The 19,347-nt window shown below is 45.9% G+C and overlaps 1 protein-coding gene across 6 annotated transcripts in view; it reads right to left on the reverse strand.

The window, feature by feature from the left end:
• ptprfb (protein tyrosine phosphatase receptor type Fb) overlaps positions 1-19,347 on the reverse strand; it is a 197,943-nt gene that overhangs the window by 68,551 nt on the left and 110,045 nt on the right. For all 6 annotated transcript variants that reach the window (XM_083783083.1, XM_083783084.1, XM_083783087.1 and 3 more), the window contains 5 exons: positions 18,898-19,086; positions 12,213-12,323; positions 2,736-3,005; positions 443-1,024; positions 90-223 (listed from right to left, as the gene is read on the reverse strand). In XM_083783083.1, coding sequence (XP_083639209.1) covers positions 90-223; positions 443-1,024; positions 2,736-3,005; positions 12,213-12,323; positions 18,898-19,086 — 1,286 coding nt within the window. The remainder of the gene's footprint in view (positions 1-89; positions 224-442; positions 1,025-2,735; positions 3,006-12,212; positions 12,324-18,897; positions 19,087-19,347) is intronic.

Raw genomic sequence — 19,347 nt, forward strand, 5'->3', positions numbered from 1 at the left:
ACAGACAGAGAGACAGACAGACAGACAGACATTGCAGGCCAGAGGAAAATGCAATCATGAAAAAGTTATCATCCTGTTGTTATTCCCACCTTGTTATCAGTGCCAACCTCCCAGTACTCCAGCTCATACTTAGTGATGGGATCCTGGACAGGCCACAACCAGGTCAGAAGAATGCGGGTGTCCAGCTCGGCTTCTGCCTCAAAGCTGGATGGCTGGGCAGGAACTGGGCAGAAGGAGGGGGCAAGAGGAGAGGTGAGGATTATTAAAAGAAAAGAAAAGAAAAACAAGACAAAGTCTGTCCTGTCATCAGAAATAAATAAGCTGCTTCTTACAATTGGCAAGTCCAGTCGCATGATAACGAAACCAACACAGTAACACACACCAACACCTACATCCATACACCCACATAAACACCCACACCCACTTTTTGTCAGTAACTCACCTCCCTGCTGGGTCTTGACCTGCAGTACATCCGAGGGCGGTCCGTCCCCGACGGAGGTGAAACCGAGCACGCGGAGGCTATACGTGATGTCAGTGGTGAGACCCGAGATGGTGGTGAGGCGGCTGTCGTCTGTGTTGTGCTTCTGCCAGGCGCTGAGCGGCGCCAACAGGTCAGAGCTGTAGTAGACGCGGTAGCCGCGGATCTGCCCGTTGGGCTCTTCGGGCGGCTCCCACTGCACCAGCATGGTGCTGGCACTCAGCATACGCGCCTGCACGTGGAGCGGCGGAGAGGAGGGTGCCTGCTCGCCCGTGCGCGTCTCCACGGCATCGCTGGGCGGCCCGCGGCCGATGTTGTTGACGGCCATGACGCGGAACTCGTACTCCGAGTACGGGCTGAGTCCGCCAATGCTGTAGCGAGTGGTGGCCACTCCGTCCACCTCCTGGAAGCCTCCATCAGACGCCTTGGCACGGTACTGGATCATGTAGTAGGAGACGGGCTCCGGGTTGCCAGAGTCCCATGTGAGTGTCACGCTGGTGGCTGTCGTCTCTGTGACGATGAGAGACGTTGGTGGCTTGGGCAAGGCTGGGGATGGACAAACAGACAAGGGTTATATTCCGTTATATTCAGTTAGTGGTGCATACTGGGTAAATTGCTTGTGTCTGACTCTGGTACATCTAATAGGACCATTGCAAAAATGCACTTTAGTGGCTCCCAGGGAGAATAACATCGTTTTGACCATAGGCGATCAGGCAACACACCGACTAGGTGAGTGCTTTTTGAACACGGATCCTAATACATCTGCAATGAACGCTGTCATCAAGTCAATTCCCAGGCTTGGCTGGATGTGCAATTTTTGTGTTTTCTAAACGCAGGTTCCAATGAATAGAAAATAGCATGTTGTTCCTATGGAGAGGAAATGACAATACACAAAGAAAGACTAAAGAGGCTTTATTGGGAATTTGCGGGAGTCTTTTGAAGAAAGGGTTCATATAAATGATGTGACATTCTGGATATTGATCAGCTAAGTGGAGAGTGGGATCAATACAGACAGGAGTTGGTAACACAGTGCAAGATGGCAGATGATACGCTGGACTGGACAGCTTGGACACACACACACACACACACACACACACACACACACACACACACACACACACACACACACACACACACACACACACACACACACACACACACACACACACACACACACACACACACACACACACACACACACACACACACACACACACACACACACACACGTTTTTTACTTCCCAATATTCTGCAACAGCCTGTAGGTTTATGAAACCAGGACCATAGACATTCACTCAAAAGTAGGCCAATACATGTACATGCCACTACATGCTGGATGTAAAACTCTGATGACAGGTCATGCGTGAGTGAAAATCTATTCATGTAAAAATAAATGTTTTTGAAGTTAGTCTCTTTAGCCACACACCGTCTGCGACCGCCGCGCGTACCGCCGCGGTACAGTGTTGCCGTGCGCCATAGCCGCACGGCAACACCAACAGGACGCGGCGCGCTACCACGCGGCTGGGGAGTTTTTGTTGACTATTCCATTGCCACGCCCACGGATAGCCGGGTGGAGGCCGCGCGGTAACGCCTGGAAAATAGAACAGCGGTGCATCGGCGCGGCAGGCGAGGCGTGACCGCGCGCCAGCGAGCGTCGGACGCAGCCGGTGTGCGATAGGTTCATTGAAAATAATGGAGGCGGCTGTGTCCGCCGCGCGGCGACGCGCGGGGGACGCAGCCGGTGTGTGGTGGGCTTTAGTCGATCCTGATCATTGATCTTGTGAAGCACTTCTTATTGGTGAAATATTTATAAAGATCACTATTTCCATTTGGCCAAATGAGGCGTAGGTCACCATATTAACTCAGGATGGCCACAAGCAGCCAGCATGTAGTACAGCTTAGCTTAACTATCACAGGATGTCATGCCATTATTAGACTTTACTAGCTACTCGGGAACGATGGAAGTCACGAACGATGCCCGTTGGGACTCGGGTTATAGAAGGATGTCTTGTTTTTATCTAAACATGATTCTTTTTTATATTCTACTTAGCATGTATTAGCATATTGTATGCATGTTACCACATACTAAAAGCATACGCTCGTTTACTGCAAAAAAGGCAATGCTAAAAATGTTCCATAGTTCACATAGGATCACACACTTTTAGCTTTATTGTATAACTGTACCTCTGTACCTTTTACAAACTGTTAAAACAGTATTCAATCACTCAAACACAGAAGTCGGGCTTTAAGCTCTTACCTTTGACAGTGACCTGGGCTGTGGCCTCGATCATGCCCAGCGAGGACATGGCCACGCAGGTGTAGTTGGCAGACAGGCGGATATTGGTGACCTCCAGCACGTTGCGGCCCACAGGCATCTCCTCTTCCTTGGTGAGCTCCACCTCGCCCATCATCCACTTGACGTAGGGCATGGGAGAGCCCACAGCCACACACGTCAGGTTGACGCTGCCGCCGGGCATCACCTCGTGATTGGTCGGTGGGATGGAGAACCTGGGCGGGACCCGGCGCACTGAAGTTGGAGAGGAAGAGGGTAGAAGACAAACAAGAAAGCAAAAAGTCAACCTTGGGTGGTTTTATAATGACATCATAACGTTTTCTGCCCTAGCCCCCAAAGGCTAAGGCTTAAGAGTGGCCGGGTGACACACGGGTAAAGTTCCTGTTGGCCCCGTTTGTGGGCGGGGAGCCGGGTGGGGACAGTGATCTCTGCTGCTTAGCAACTCCTACAGGTTGTACAGGGTGAAAAACCGAGAGGAGTCGTGTGTTCCTCCACATGCGTTAAGTCCTCCCGGTGAAACTCCAACTCCATACGTCATGTGAGAGGCAGTGGCAGTGTCAGGGGCTACACATAATGAGGGATAGAAACTGGGCATTGGCAGGGTGGGCAATGGTAGGGGCTGACCACTATTGTCCGTAATGCTCAGGCATGCAAAATAGAATTATGTGGGCTGTCACAGAATGAAAATTCACGGGAAACTTGGGGAAGGAGTGGGTGGTGCACATTATTCTTTTACAGCGCAAAAAAGGGAATACATTCAAGACATAGCCCTTTTTTTTCCAGAGTGACTATATCTGGTCCTCTTTTGTCAGTGTCAGTGAATGGTGGTGCGACTTGCATCATTGAGAGACCCTGCAGAGATGCCATTGTTTGTCCACCCCCCCCCCTCTCCCACTTTCTGGTTCCTTCTGCTCAAGCCTGTCTTTTTCACTCCCCCTCGTCCCCCACTGTCTTTGTGAGGCTCTGATATGCAGATAGGCTGACATTAAAAAAGGGTTCCCATGGAGACGCGGAGGGCCTGCTGACGTCGCTAGGGAATAGGCAAGCAACGATGCAGAGGCTCGACGTGATACTGAAAAGCTGGCCTGGATAAACAGAGACCCAGCATTTACATATGCTTGCTTATATATATATATATTATTATTTTTTATTTTTTTACTTAAAAAGTTGTGTTTACAAAAATTGGGTAACTTTTTAAAAGGAACTTGTCTGTTCGACAACCCTCACTTGACAGCACTGTGTCAACATCCGTCACTGTCAATGTGGTGGAATTCAAGACACGCTCAACATTATCACAGCGTGTTGTGAGCTGAGAGCACGGCAAAGTGCCACTCCTGACTTCTTCATAACATCTCCCTCACAGAGGACAGAGAACGCTCTCATTATATACATTATTATTACTATAGTATTCCGGCAATCACTCGGTCAATACATATTTAAAACGGCCTGGAAGTCCCCCAACAGAATCTACAGTATATGGGATATTTCTCCTAATGCACTACATACAAGGTCTCAGCGGGCGGGAAAAAAAGCGGCCAGACTGTAATTGCTCTTTTGCACTGGTCCCCATGGAAATGGATTTTCAAATGTGACACCACACCCCCCCCCCCCCCCCCCCCACTTCCCGCTACCCTACCTCTCTTTCTAATTTGAACCGGAACGTCGTTACAGGCCATGCTTGTTATTCCCCTCATTATGTGGCGAAATGGAAAAACACAAAAGCACCTTTTGAGATTCCAGTCAGGGAAAGGAAACGGCTTTCTGGACCGCACCATAATTAGAGGGGGAACCTGGTTCACACTCGTGTGAATTCCCCCCCAAACGCTAAAGGCGCACGCATGCGCCGGTCTCCCTGATGTTTTGTAAATTGAAGAAGAATCCTGTGGGCTTCGCCCCAAAGATCGGCAGCATACCATCACGTTTCCCAGACAAAGAGGGCGGCGTGATCGACGGATGTGGAACATGACACCACATTGGAACAGGCGAGGAGAGCTCTGCATAGCTGCAATCCCTAACCGCTTCTGTTCAATTCGCTCTCGCACATGTAATTTAGCTACGCAGGATTTATTATCATCCCACATGAATTAAATCCGTCGCAACTATTTCAAATTACACGGGACTTGTCACAAAGGTGTTGTAGTGAGAAGAACTCGATCTAATGTAATCTAGTGAGGAGTGAGGATGTGTGGTTCAAGGCAGCGTTGTGTCAGTTCTTTATAGCAGTGACATGTGTATGCTGGTGCCGCCGTGTAGTCAAGGTGAAGCAGCAGACATAAAATGGGCCTGGAGCAGACTCTCCAATGAGGATTACAGCGGCCGTGGCATCTGGCTCACAAAGGTTCACGGGCACAGGGCTGACTGGCCTCCATATAACATGCGATGACCACACGCACACGGACACATACAATGTAGTTACAAGGTGACATTCTGGAGCAGGAGCAACATGCACGAGGGTTAGAGGGAAGGTACGGAACGGAACGGCTGACAAGTTGGAGCACATTGGACGGGAAGAAAGCGTACAGGAAGGAGCAACTGGTAATTTTCCCTGATAAATGACTGTACATCTGATTATCAGTGTGATTAATGCTCAGCAGACTTTCTACAGAGCACTTTTATAGGAGCGTTTGAAGCAGACAAAAATAAGCGGTGTAATTGTGCTCATGCAGAGCCTATAGGTCCACCTGTGTGTCCGCTACCAACAACAATGCCCTGGAAAAGTAGCTCTTTAGTCACCAAACATTGAGGAGTGGGGCTGATAAGGGGTAGAGCCTAATGTAAAAAAGTAAAACATTAGGGCTGAGTGTATCTCTTTCTCCGTCATGATTTCAAAGACTAAACAGTACTAAGAGCAGCCCATCAACGGGGGGCCTGTGTATATCGAACACTTAATGTCGTGAATAATTCATGGCGTGCGGTTAAGTTTGGAGAGGTGCTGTGGAACAAAATGACTAGAGGGCAGGTAATTGTTATCGATTCGCCCCAAGCCCCGACTCCGGCTTGAAGCCTCTCTCTCCTGTTGAGAGGTGGTTCGGTGAGACAGGGCGCCGGGACTCTATCAAAACCACAAAATAAGGCCTGTCTCCGCTCCGCTTGCCTGCCTGCCTGCCTTCTTGCTGGATACCTATAAATTTAACTGCCTTGACAAAGTCCCCCAAGGATAGCAGAACCTGTTCACTCAATCAATATCTCAGAGCAGACCTGGCACGGAGTCAGCGGGCGTTTCTCTCTGGCTTCCTGGCATGGCCTACCATGATGGTTCAGAGGCTGTCAGCCACGTCTTCTTTAGGGTCAACTCATCCTACACCTACTACTGCCATGCCCTACACTCCTCAGATGAAAGGAGTTTCTGCGAATCAATTTGGTAGGACATTTTCTATTTGTCTTCATCTTTCCCCGTTTCTAAATGATTTCTATAGAAGGCATAGTCCGTCTTACTTTACTGACCCATTATATTTAATGACCCATTAACCTTTAAGAATATCATAATTCATATAGTTCACAATTTGTCACAATTTGTGTCACTACTATCAACAATTTTGCTAGAGTGGGTGCCACTTTTTCATGCCCATGGGGAGAGTAAAGTATCCCATATTCTGCAACAATGAATTGGCTCTAAATGTCACCCAAAGTCACATTATTGACATTCAATCCTTCTGCAGTGTAGCCTGTATGAATATATGGGAGAGGGGACAGAGCAGGTGCGGGAGGGTGGGGGATAGATGTCTCGCCTGAAGATAGGCCAACGGGAGCCTATCGCATCCTTCAGTCTCCACTTAGAGGATGCCTGTGGTGCTAAAACAGACGTAATCCCCTGTGAACAGCTTTGTCAGTTCTGATATCTGTGTCCCCTGACAGGGAGAGTCGGGTTTGTTGCTGCCTAAATACCTGACAAATCCTGTTGCCACCTGAATACCTGAGTAATCCATTGCAGGGCTCTCATCTGTGGAGGATAGTGTTTGCACAAAGGTACATATAAGTATTGTGGGCGAGAGAGGAGATGTTTATTTTTTTTTTCAATGGGTGCAGTGGCTGACAGTGACTATGACAGTATGAGAGAGGCTGGAAAAATGTATGCATACAAGGTAACCAAAACCGCAGTGATAATCACAAAAACCCTGGTTTCTGTTGAGTGTGGCAAGAAAGCAAGGCTGTATTTAAGGGAGTGGTTTGCATGCGCTACAGGGATCCATGGCATGCAAGCATGCATGTCAGACAACATTGGGCCAGGGTGGGGTATTTTTTTAAATAAACATCATTTTAGCGGGAGGAACGGCAGTGGCTTCACCAGAAGCTGCTTCACCTTCTTTTACATTGGGCACTGAAAGGGAGTGGGGTTAAGAAGTGAAAATGACCAACCTTCCCGTGGATCTGTTTTGAGGATGGAGTGATTTGATGGAGATGAGCGATGTTAATGAGAGCGATTGCAAAATGGAGAGGAAGACAATAAGAAGAGGGGACAGAGTGAAACAGAACATTGCACCCATACGGTAGACACACACAGTGGTAGGAAGTTAATGATAAGTGACATGAAGATACATGTGTGCATGTGCACACACGCACACACACACACACACACACACACACACACACACACACACACACGCTTAGTGTTAATTTAACTCTGATCTTGAAAACACGAAGAGATAAATTAACATGATTTTACTGTTTGCCGTACATAATGTATGCAGAGCAGCACAATGTTACTGAGATTCAGCACTTTTCTCAGTGGTTTTATTGACACTTCACATGAATATGAAGGAGCGTGGAGCGACGGCAGCTGACACTGCTCTCATCGCAGGATAAGAGGCTGAGAAATGAGGGCTGACGCACAAACACAGGGACTGTTGTGATTCCTTCCACGTCGACACTGCTCTCCTTCGGAAGAGGAGGGTCACCGAAAGACAGACCCGTGCAACACTCACAGACACACACACACGCACACGCACGCGCGCACACACACACACACACACACACACACACACACACACACACACCCTAATGGAGGACGAGTGGAAGGGAATATATAGATATAAAGATAGGAAGGGAAAAACTATTCGTGACCACACACTCTCTTCTCTCCTCTCGCGCTCTCTCTCTCTCTCTCTCTCTACCCTCCCACACAGAAATATGAGGACATCATTCTCCGGTGGCTTTAAAATGTCAAGACAAGGGTGGCAGCGGCAGCGGTGTGTGTGTGTGTGTGTGGCGTGTTTGTGCAGCCGCAGACAGGGAATTGGATAAGGTAATGTTGGCTGGTGTGAAAAAACCTGAAACGTGGACACAGAACACAGGCTGTAACAAGCATATTAGATTCTGGCCTGTCAGAGGCGTGTGTGTGTGTGTGTGTGTGTGTGTGTGTGTGTGTGTGTGTGTGTGTCTCCTGTGTGCAATACCGTGTCCAATATTTTCTTCCAATGCTATGGTGTTTATGTGCATCGAGTCATCGACAGCGAGAATTGAAGAAAATGTACATGGTGGTTTCTTTTGTGGCTTGTGGGACAGACAGTAGGCTGACAGGAAATGGGGAGAGAGATGGGGGGGAAGACATGCAGGAAAGGCCGTCGGGATCGGGAGTCGAACCCGCGGCACACTGCCAGGCTGGATTACCAGCCAAGGTGCCTGGACCACTGAGCCATGACCCAGGCCGACATGGTGTTTTTCTTACATGAGTGCAAAACAGTTTGGCAAAATACACAGCTGTGCGCTGGGATTGGCATGAAAGCAATAGAAACATTAGGGTTATTACCATCGTTTATTGTTTCTGGCACTGTATTGTTAAAAGTGGGACTCTACAGCAAATTCCTGTCTGTCTCCCTAATTAAAAATGTCGTCCCACTCTCATCTCCGTTCACCATTAAAACGTTTACACACCAGGGGTGTGCCAAATAAAACATCTGGAAATGAATTATGAATTATTATATCAAACTATTCATATAGTTTATGCCTGATTCATACAGGTTGATTTTTCTATTTGTGGTTGAAAATCTATCTCAATTCAGAGGGAAAAGTATGTATTATTATTATTTTTCCCCCCAGACAAATGAGTTCCCCCCCCCCAAAGGTGCGTAAGGATCTTTACTCTGACAAATCAATGGCATGAAAGGGAATCGAAAACGGATTTTCTTTTCAGTGAACTTTTCTCCAAAACCTTATCGTAGCATTGTTGACTTGCTGTCTGTCCTTATCAGCTGATGGTTGTCTGTATGTATATGTTGTGTTTTGTTATATGAGGGTACAGTATATATTGTAAAGGATGTCTGTAAACTAACTTCCTAAAAAAAGTAGTACAAGTTTGGAAATACATTAAACTGAACACGAGAATAGAGTAGACATCACATTACCTCGCCTAATCTCACTATAGGCAGGAAAATTAAATGAACATGACATGCCATAGGGTTTCTCATCAGTGCAACGTCTTAAACGTCAAGGTCTGGCTCTCATTTCAGGTGGCGGGGGACAGAGGCGGAGAGTGGATACTCGGTGTGAGCATTTGTTCCCCCATTCCAGACTTTTAAAAGGTTACGCTTGGATTGTTTTCTATCTCTTCCTTGGCGCAGTGAGCAAGGCTGGCGGAAAGTTGGTTGCCAGGGGCCAACGGGTGATAGCTCCTGGGTGGTGTTACAGACTCTCGCTAGGCCTGCAGGGCTGAGGCTGGCGCGGCGCCACGCTACAACTGTAATTACCTTTGAGGAGAAAAAGAAACCCCCACTGTCTGCACCTGTGACAGACACACACGCACGCTGATTAATAGACACAGGTTTTTACGGCTTCAGATCTCTTCCCCGTCTTTGTTGTTTGGCTTGTCTCTCCTTGTTTAGGCGTTGTAAACCTAGCAGACAGTGCGGCGTTTACTGTCCACACTCATAGCAATGGTGACTCGGAGGTATCGGCGCTGTCGTTTTGTTTTTTTACGCCATAGCACAGAGTGAGAATCTCTTCAATGGATAGGCTGTGGTTTTATTGATTGTTGGTTGGTTGTCTGGGTGACCGTATAGTAAGGGGGTGTGATTTGGGCTGTGCTGTGGGTAGAGATACTGGGAGTGACTCAAGGGAGCAGTGCCAGGGTTAATTGATTGTCAGGTGTTTCCATTTGTTTAACTATGCTCTCCTCTTTATAGCAGCATGTTAGACTTGGGGCTATATATACACACACGTCAGCAGAGAGAGAGAGAGAGAGAGAGAGAGAGAGATGGCTCAATGGTGTATAGTTATAAAGGACTTTGATTTACAGTAAATGTATGGCAAGCAGCAGATCCAGCAAATCTAAGCTACAGAATATAGACTTTGCACACCAATATAATCCCGTGTCGCTGTTTGTGTACGTGTGTGTAGCCACTAAAGGACAGAAACTTTAATTACAAAACATCAATTGAGTCGCCAGGAACCCACAGTAGCGCTCAACATCTTACAGTGATATAACAATTAACGACCAGTCTGCAGACGGGGACATTTATAGAGTTGGGTGGTCGTTCTCATGCATTTTTCTCCTTAGTGGGTTGGTCAATTGATGTTTAATTGCACATGGGCATTTAAAGAGAGACGTGTCAAATCTTCAACCCCTGCCCCTTCCCGGCAGCTAATATGCAATTTAGGTGCATAGTTAAATTGCTATGCACCTAAATTGCTTAGCTTGCTTATCTTGGTGACTATTTCTATGTATTTGACGTATTGCATGATGCATTAGCATTTGTTGTTCTTGCTTACTGTAAGACTGCTTACTGATGTATTACCATGTGTTGCTCTTGCTTACTTTACGCTCTGGATTAAGAAAGAGTGTCTGCTAATTAATTTGTGCTAAATGCCGAAATTGTAAATTGTAATGCAATTTAACAGCAGCACTGTTACATAATGCTACTAACCATTTACAAGGAACTCATCAACTACTTCTCCGAAACCCTCCACTATCGGGTCCAGTGATGCCAAGTTCCTAGAAATACCCTGAACCAAGCAACAAACCTGGGTTGACAGCCTTGACAGGGCTTTCTCAGTTGTCACCCCCTCTCTGTGGAACTCAGATCCACACCAAATCAAAGAAGCCCCTAACCTCTCTTCTTTTACAATCGTCCTCTTCAGACAGGCTACATACCCAAGTTTATTCTGAGAGGTTATTGCAGTGCTGGTCAGAAACCTGTTTGACTGTTGTTAAACTTGTACATTTGAGATGTTCTAGTCAGAAGTTGGTCAGACGTTCAAGGTGGGCATGATATATTTAGTTTTGTTTCCGCATTCTGCAGCCCGAGGCCTCATTTTGACAGCAGTGACAGTTTTGAAGAGACTTTGGCTGATAAGTTTAGGTACTAGTCTCACGAGCCAATCTTCAGGAAGTACAAACAATTCCGTAAACTATGGACAACCTGTCGTTGGAGGGAGATCCAAGTAATAAACTACCGGTTCCATTTCTGTCTGTAACTGCACACTGCTTCAGTGGCTCGAGCAACCGCATTGTTGCTAGGCAGATTCATTGAGCTATACTGAAACGGGCTACTGAGGCAATCAGTCTCAGAAAGGAGTTCTGAGGCAGTATAAAACACTTTGGTCTTCTCCAAATTTCGTTTCATTAAGCCCTCCTGAAACGGAAAACAATTCTTGATTCTATGTAGCTGCCTTGATCCCGTTTCCTTTGCCTTGTTATTTGTATGGAGTGTATACTATATCTGCCTTTTTAAAAGTTAGAGGAGATAGTTGAGTGTCTTTCCATCACCTCGCCACTTTCTCTCTCTTCACCTGCGCCCACACTAACTCACACATGAATTTTCTTGAATGTTCTTCAGATAGTCTCCTTGGTACCTGCAGGGCTGACCCTGTACCAACTCTCATCTCCACGTACCGGCATCTAGCAACACTGGCACGCAACACTGCCTCCTCGCACCCTCGCTCTGGTCCGGTTGATGTAAGTAACAGCGGAACGAAAACAAAGTTTGTGGAAAAACTCCCAGTGCTGCGTTCCAGTGTCTCTCAGCCATATAGGAAGGATTGAAGCCTTTCAATACTGTGTCAAGATGTCAAGAGATGTCAAGAAAATACACAAAATAAGATAAGAGAACATAGATAGTCCTGGCCAAGAGGAGGGTAAGGCCTGTGGAAAAAACGCGACGCAGCTGTTTTGTTTTTATTTCTATACTTTCAGCACCTGCCGGCACTGCCAGATGCACGCATGCACGCACAGTCGCACACACACACACATACATGCACACACACAGGCTGGGGTTATCTCAGCTCATCGTTATGGAAGGAATATGACGTAGGAGGAAGGAGGATGATTGGCGAGGGAACAGGATGTGAGAGACATAGACAGATAATGGGAGAGAGAGGGAGACAGAGGGATAGAGAGAGACAAGGAAAGAAAGGTAGAACCAGAAATGAGGGATGAGAGACATTTCTGTACATTGGTTTGATGGCACCACATTTAGGACAGCATTTAGGATAGGTGTGTGACCTTACCTCGGACATAAAGATTGGCGGGAGCCGAGTAACGGGTGCCGGCGCTGTTCATGGCGACACACTCATACTTCCCCTGGTCTGACTCTTCGCTGTTCTCAATCTGGAGAGCTCCTGTGTGAGGGATGAACACATTTAGTTGCCATGGAATGTTGTGGAACACTGGCTTAGACCACACAACACAACTCTTCAGTGACTCACAGTAAACCACGTAGCCGCCGAGCCTACATTTTGTGCATGATTTAAGTGTTGGTTGAGGGGAGGGGGGGACGTCAAGGGACCGACCACTGAGGATGCTGATTTGGCAAGTTTATCCAATCCACAAATCAACATACAGTATTTGCCTCGGTGTGTCAAGGGACAAAAAAGAAACAACAACGAAAAAGCTGGCGAGACACTTGTGTCAGGCGTGTGACTTAGGGTCAATTAATCAACCAAATACGATGTCATAACTATCATGGGCCTATTTATGCTTTCCTATCCTGAAAACAACTGACACAACAAAAAAAACATTTTGCCGTGATGGGGGGGGGGGGGGCTTGGGTGGTGCTTGACCAGGCGAGGTTAGAGTAAACACCAAGATAAGCTACTGAATAACAATGGCTACGGTAGTAGTACTGACGGAGGCGAGATGTAAAAGAGGCTGCTGCTTTGGTTCCAAAGCGGTGCCACAGTCTGATCACGCCACGCCTGCTCTCGTTACGGCCGCGCCACGCTCTGTGCATTATGCAGCACTGATCATGTAGCGCGGGTGCTTTGCTTACGGCCGTGCCACCGTGGTCTACAGCGTTATGCAGCTGCAGCAAATAAATGGGACATTATGCGGAATCACGGGCTTCGGGACAGAGCGAGAGAGAGAGAGGGTGCTGATCGGATCGAATCCGTTGAGTTTTTGAATTGGGTCTGCTTTTGAGAGTGCGGGGCATCGTTGCTAAGATATAGTGTGATGTGTGAGCGAGATGAGATGTGGGGTGGTGTGACTGGCGCTGGAAATTAACTGCTGCCATTGCTTCAGAAAAGGCCCGACATTTTGCAGAAAAACAACCACGAGTGTATCTGCCCCTCCCCCCAACCTGTTTTTAAGTACACATTAAGTGGTGGGATCGATCCGTTCTTCCATTTACTGACTATTTGACCATTTTTCACCAAGGCCCTCCGGGGTGGGCGTGGGGGTGGCTTGGGGGTAAAGTGCTCTTGCCAAATGGCTTGTATTAGAATTAGCAGCACAGAGTATCTGCAGCCATGATCTGCAAGGCTGAGAGCATTGTTTCCTAAGAAAGTGAGAAAGCCAAGGATACGGCTCTTATGGGTTGTTAGCGTTACATAGCTCAGCCTCAGATGAACCAACTGCTGCTATTCAATTGGAGAATGAGTGACAAGCAAGCTGAGACTTTGTTCATCTGCGGCTCACGTATTGACTTCAAAAGCCCAAGGAAATTTCAAAGGGAGAAGAATAATAGAAAATACACAAATAACAAACTTACCTGAATCCCATAACCCAAAAAAGTATACATTTCAAAGAAATACTACTTGTGTACATTTTGGACGTCACAAACAAAGTGATAACGGTTATCACCTCTCCAAAACCCCATGGCGCTAGCGATAAAGGCGGGCTAGACACCATGCATTTTGAAAAATGACAAAACAGATTCTGGTGTACAATGATGTCAGGGGTACATTCTGCATATATCATGGAAGTATGAGATGAATGCAACAAACAAGTTTCTACCACCAACTGAAAAATACCCGGGACGAGACCTGCAGCAACGTGGCCGGCCCGGAAAAAGAGAAGCAACAACAAATGTGGGGGAGGGCCGGCCGTGACATCAGATAATACCACTTCACATCCTTCAGGGGTTTTAGCTCTGTGCGGCTCGCACACCTCCATCTGATTCAACCCTGGCGCTCACCTGCATACTAATGCAAACGCCACCACTCTGTCAATCTGAGACTCTCTTGAAAGGAGAAAAGACATACGTCCAGATCGTTGCTTGTCTTCTACAGCTGTCAGGGCGGTGGTTACAGGACCCCAAGCATCCAGGTTCTTTAACCCCTATTCTGGGGGAAACGTTCTGCAAAAATAGCAGATCTACAAGATCACCGCGCATTGCAATGTGTTCTGAGCTTGGAGATTGGCTATTTCCAGCAAATATATTTGGTAGAAGAAAAAAAGGAGGGTGCCAAGTATAGACATCTGGGGGACAGTCAAAAAGGTTATATATAGGGATTAAGTTATATTAGCTGCATATTGGCTGCATGTCTAAATGCACAGTATGTGGAGGGGGCATTGCATTTAAAAAAACAAATGTGACAGAAATGGTAGAATGTTTAGTGAACCAGGAACCATGCATTGACAGAAAGACAGGTTAGGAGTGCACAGAAGCATCCGATAAACTCAGCTCGCACCAGGCGTTCCCCTATTTACCTCAATGCCGTTGCGGTGATATTGTGCTGGTACTCGGGGGAGAAAGAATGATTTCCATTACAAGAGGTTGAAGATTCCACCTTAACAATTTTGGCTAGACTTCCTCTTCCCATGCCAGAGGACGAGGCAGCAGAGGCTCTATATGCAAATTGGGCCATTTCAATTTTCAAGACTGGAAGGTAAGCAGAGCCTCTTGTGGCAACGCTGGCCTTTAGTTTAAAATGCAACAGCCACCACCTCATTTCCACTGAAAGAGAAAAAACCTTTGGGCCTAGACAATGTGCCAGTGGTGTGCAGATGTATGGGTTTGCTTAGATGGGGAGAGGATGGGGGTAATTCAGAAGCTCATTCTTAACATGGGGCCAATTATAAATCCTGCAAAGACTCATTCACAGTGTTAACACCTTAGACTGCCTTCTCCGGCATCTACCTCCACTCTCCTAGCGTTGGTGATTGTTTGTTTGTTTGTTGGGGGGGTAGACACAGGGCAGACGGAACATAGAGGCTGAAGGACACTGTGTGGACTGACGAGGAGGAAGTGGAAGGTGGTGTCGGGTTCGGGGGCAAACAGTAAATGAACTTGGTGAGGTGGCACTGAAGTTGGGATGGGGGAAGACGGGCTGACTTTGATGTGACTGGGAATGGACGTGATACTGTATTTTTCCGACACACTTTATACATCATCCTTACCTCTAATTGGCGTACCGCCTAGTAGGTGGGGGTAATTTCAGTGCAAACAGGGTGGGAGAGATTAGTTAGCATTCCACATTCCAGCAAATAAATAATGTTTCCAATCCAACAGGCCAGAGGCACAAAAATACTAAACAGCGGGAGAATGGAAGCTACTTCGACACGGCAAAGAAATGTATGAAAACAATTTCTTTGCCCAATTTATATTGCATATGCTTAAGTTAAACACAATAAAGCAAGTACCAACCAACACAGATTTTGTCTTTATCTGCAGGTCATAAAATGTTGTTTCTTTCCTCAGGCAATATCTGAGCAATTAGTTCAGACCACATTGCTATGGTTGTGTAATTTAATTTAAGACCGTATGTACAGCAACACTGTCTGTTTGTACTGGCTTTGTACTGGCTTTGCTGCAATGATCAAATTATGCACAATTTAAGAATATTTCATCTTTTTCCGTCACTGAAATGGCTTCCTCTCTCTTTTCGTATCGAGATGAATTACTAAAATGAGACAAATGACGGAGAGAAGAAATTAATTAAAGCCAGAGAGGTTAAACAGAATGATGTAGTACAATAAAAGCACTCAAGTCAAAGTTAAAGATAATTCACTTCAAAAAAGGCTATTGTCTATAATCATACAGAACAGTCTGAATGGAGGGAGAATAGAACTTCAACAGTCGGTTAGCAAGAAATGTTACAGCAGGTGTGTTGGCGAGCATGTTATGCAACGAGGGGGTTAGACACCAAGAGGAGATGAGGCTGGGCTGCATGACCACATCTGCTGTTAAAAGCATGGAAGCAAAATGTGTGTTGTGCGTGCGTGCGTGTGTGTGCATGTACGCGTGCGTGTGTGTGTGTGTGTGTGTGTGTGTGTGTGTGTGTGTGTGTGTGTGTGTGTGTGTGTGCGAGTGTGTGTGTGTGTGTGTGTGTGTGTGTGTGAGAGAGAGAGTTAGGGAGGGGGTTTGCAATAAGAACAGATATTGGACTCATTTCAGATCATAATAGGCAGTTATGCAAAGCCAGATATGGCAGCTGTTGTAAAAGACAGGGTGAGAGATAAGAGTTGAGCTGAGAGGGTGTTACGTATAAGAACGTTTCACATGCCAGAGAAAGGCTAATTCAAAGATCTGTGCTGAAAGCAAATGTGCATTGTTTCATGTACACACTTATCGTCAAACAATAAAGTTACTGCAGTCCAAATTGACACGGTGGATTAGCCTACTGTACATACGCATACAAAAGAAATGCAGTAAAGGTGCTACTTTAGATTAGGATGTCTTTAAAATCTTCCCCTGTACAGAATCTGGGGGATCTGAACTCACTCTAGTGACCTACATTCACCATGCAGTGGGCAGCTAGCTACACCTGACGGGCTTCCATCTTTAATCACGGAGCTAGGGCGGTTGGGGGGGAGGAGGGGTGGGGGGGGTGTTTGATCCTTGGCCTAACGCTCTAAATGAAGTACATTTAGCAAAGAGTGATGAGATTTGGCCACGGTCAAAAGCCACTAATCCTTCAAACTCGCACCTTTTCCACCTGATCCGGGTCAGGCTTGGACTGTTTATTTATCAAGTCGTCTGGTGAACAGACAGCGCCTCATCGATTTTATTTTTCTCTCTACGAGGCTGGATCTTGGCTAATGCACCGTAGGCCAGACTGAATGTGGCCTCATTAAATGTTTTAGTGAGGCTTAAGGCTCATTTGTTGTAAAGGGCAGGAAAATGATTCTTTTTGGATCCGCAGGAGGTCACAAATGAATCCTTCTGTTGCTACTATGACACTAACAACAACAAAAAAATGTGGGGGGTTAATTAATTCCCCACATCCCTGTGTCCCTTTGTGAGGTTATTCAGCCCTGGAATCTAATTTAGAAAAGTCAGTCTACAAAACAAGGTCATGAGAGACAAAAATAAGTTTCCGTTGCCATTAAAGGTGGTGTAACTTAAGTGATGTTTTTTGAGAGTTGAAACTCTATATTCTGATAGTAATCATTGCTAGAGTGTTTGTTCAGTAACATTTTCTGGTGGGTTACATTTGTGATGACGCCTATGACACACATGCTATTAAAAGCATAAGGACATTTTTGACATGTTTATATGGGATGTTAATGGTAGGGTCACATATAAACCCCTATAAAACAAATTGCTCAATACCGACAACCGGTCAGCAAGTGGATTCATGAAAGTATGTATACAGACAATATTTTTGTTCCAACCGACTGATTGCGATGACGTGTGTACAGTACACGTCCTAGCGCTTTTTCATTGATATCAAACAGAGAAAATATATTCAGATTTATTTATTAATTTCTTTGGTTGGCCTATCCTTCTGCAATGTACTCCTTGCTTTTCACGGACTAATTGTGTTAATGTGTGCTCCAATTCCACATTTGTCTGCTTATTTATTTATTTCATTTATTCAATTTTTACTTGTTTATCCTGTATCCTGCATGAGTTCTTTCTCCTAATTGGATGAAACTGATATACCACCATGACATTGTTTTTCTGTTTCCTAAAGAGCTAAAGAGCCAAGGAGATGCCGGTTACTGAACACGCTATAGCAATGATTACTTTCAGAATATAGAGCTATTTAACACTTATTACGCACGCACGCACGCACGCACGCACGCACGCACGCACACACACACACACACACACACACACACACACACACACACACACACACACACACACACACACACACACACACACACACACACACACACACACACACACACACACACACACACACACACAAACACGCACACCAACTTTAAGTCTTAAGGGATTTACAGTACTGGCACTGAAGGCAAATATGAGAGGGCCTTTGTATTAGGGATGCACATTTTGTAAACGTGTACCCTTGGAGTGTTCACAGTTATCTGCGGTTAACCATAATTTGATGTCATATTTACACGGATTAACGATGCAGTGCACCTCACGAGCCTTGAACACAGCAGCTGTATCATTAGGTTGCATTGTGCACAACTGAAGTCACTATTTGAATGCAATGAACCCAGGCAACGCTCTCAGTACATACAGAGCCTACAAAGCGAACAGCATCCAAATACAGCTAAAGCATCCGTCTTTCTGGAAATGTGGTTTCCAAGTTATCAGCGTATACCGTATCAACGCTTTCAGGGCAAAGCCTGGCAATTATTTTAAAAGACAAGCCATTAAAACTAAAGTTCAACTGAATACAAAGACGCCTTTCCTCCTTATTACAGTATGCTGCTAGTTATTTATTTTATTTGATACCTACATTGTATAAATACCACAGGATAAATGTAACTTAATTTTAATTTTACACAGATCTTCAGGCTGAAGATCTGGGTTTTTGAGTCATTGTCGGGCAGAAACCTTGTGTGTCCAAAATCGTACATTTTCAGGAAATAGAAAAATGGATCCAATGTAGTAATTATTTGGTCACTAGCTTGTCCTAAATATTTATAAAACCTGCACAAAACAATATAACCACTTTCAACCTGGTGTCCACATTTCTGGAGATACCGTATATTATATACAAATATATACTGTATATAATACATATCAAATATAAAAACAATGCATACCTGAGCGGAGCTGCTTGATACGGCCATTGCTGCTGTTGATGTCTACTGGTAACATGTCCTTATACCAGGTGATCTCTGGGTCTGGGTTTCCGCTGGCGGCACACAGCATGGTGGCCGTTCGGGTCCGCTCCACCACCTTCAGCTGGGGGCCCATGTCGATGGTTGGGAAGCCATGTGGGATCTGGTTCTCTGGAGACAAAATGAGAGGGGAACGTCATCAATGAACTGTCTGTGAAAGGAGGGTAGACCCTGATAATAGGTCCTTGTTATTGTTACAGTATGTTCCTTTATGTGTAACAATACAAATCTTGAGTCGGCTTCACTGAGGATATGCGGAATGCATCAAAAGCCGCCAATGAATGCAAAGAACTGCCAAGCATGAGTTATGAACCACTATTACCATGATGAAAGCGGAAATTAGGTGTTACAGGCAAATGGCTAAGTGGGTTT

The sequence above is a fragment of the Protomyctophum parallelum genome (assembly GCF_964188405.1).
Source record: "Protomyctophum parallelum genome assembly, chromosome: 14".
Lineage (NCBI taxonomy): Eukaryota > Metazoa > Chordata > Actinopteri > Myctophiformes > Myctophidae > Protomyctophum > Protomyctophum parallelum.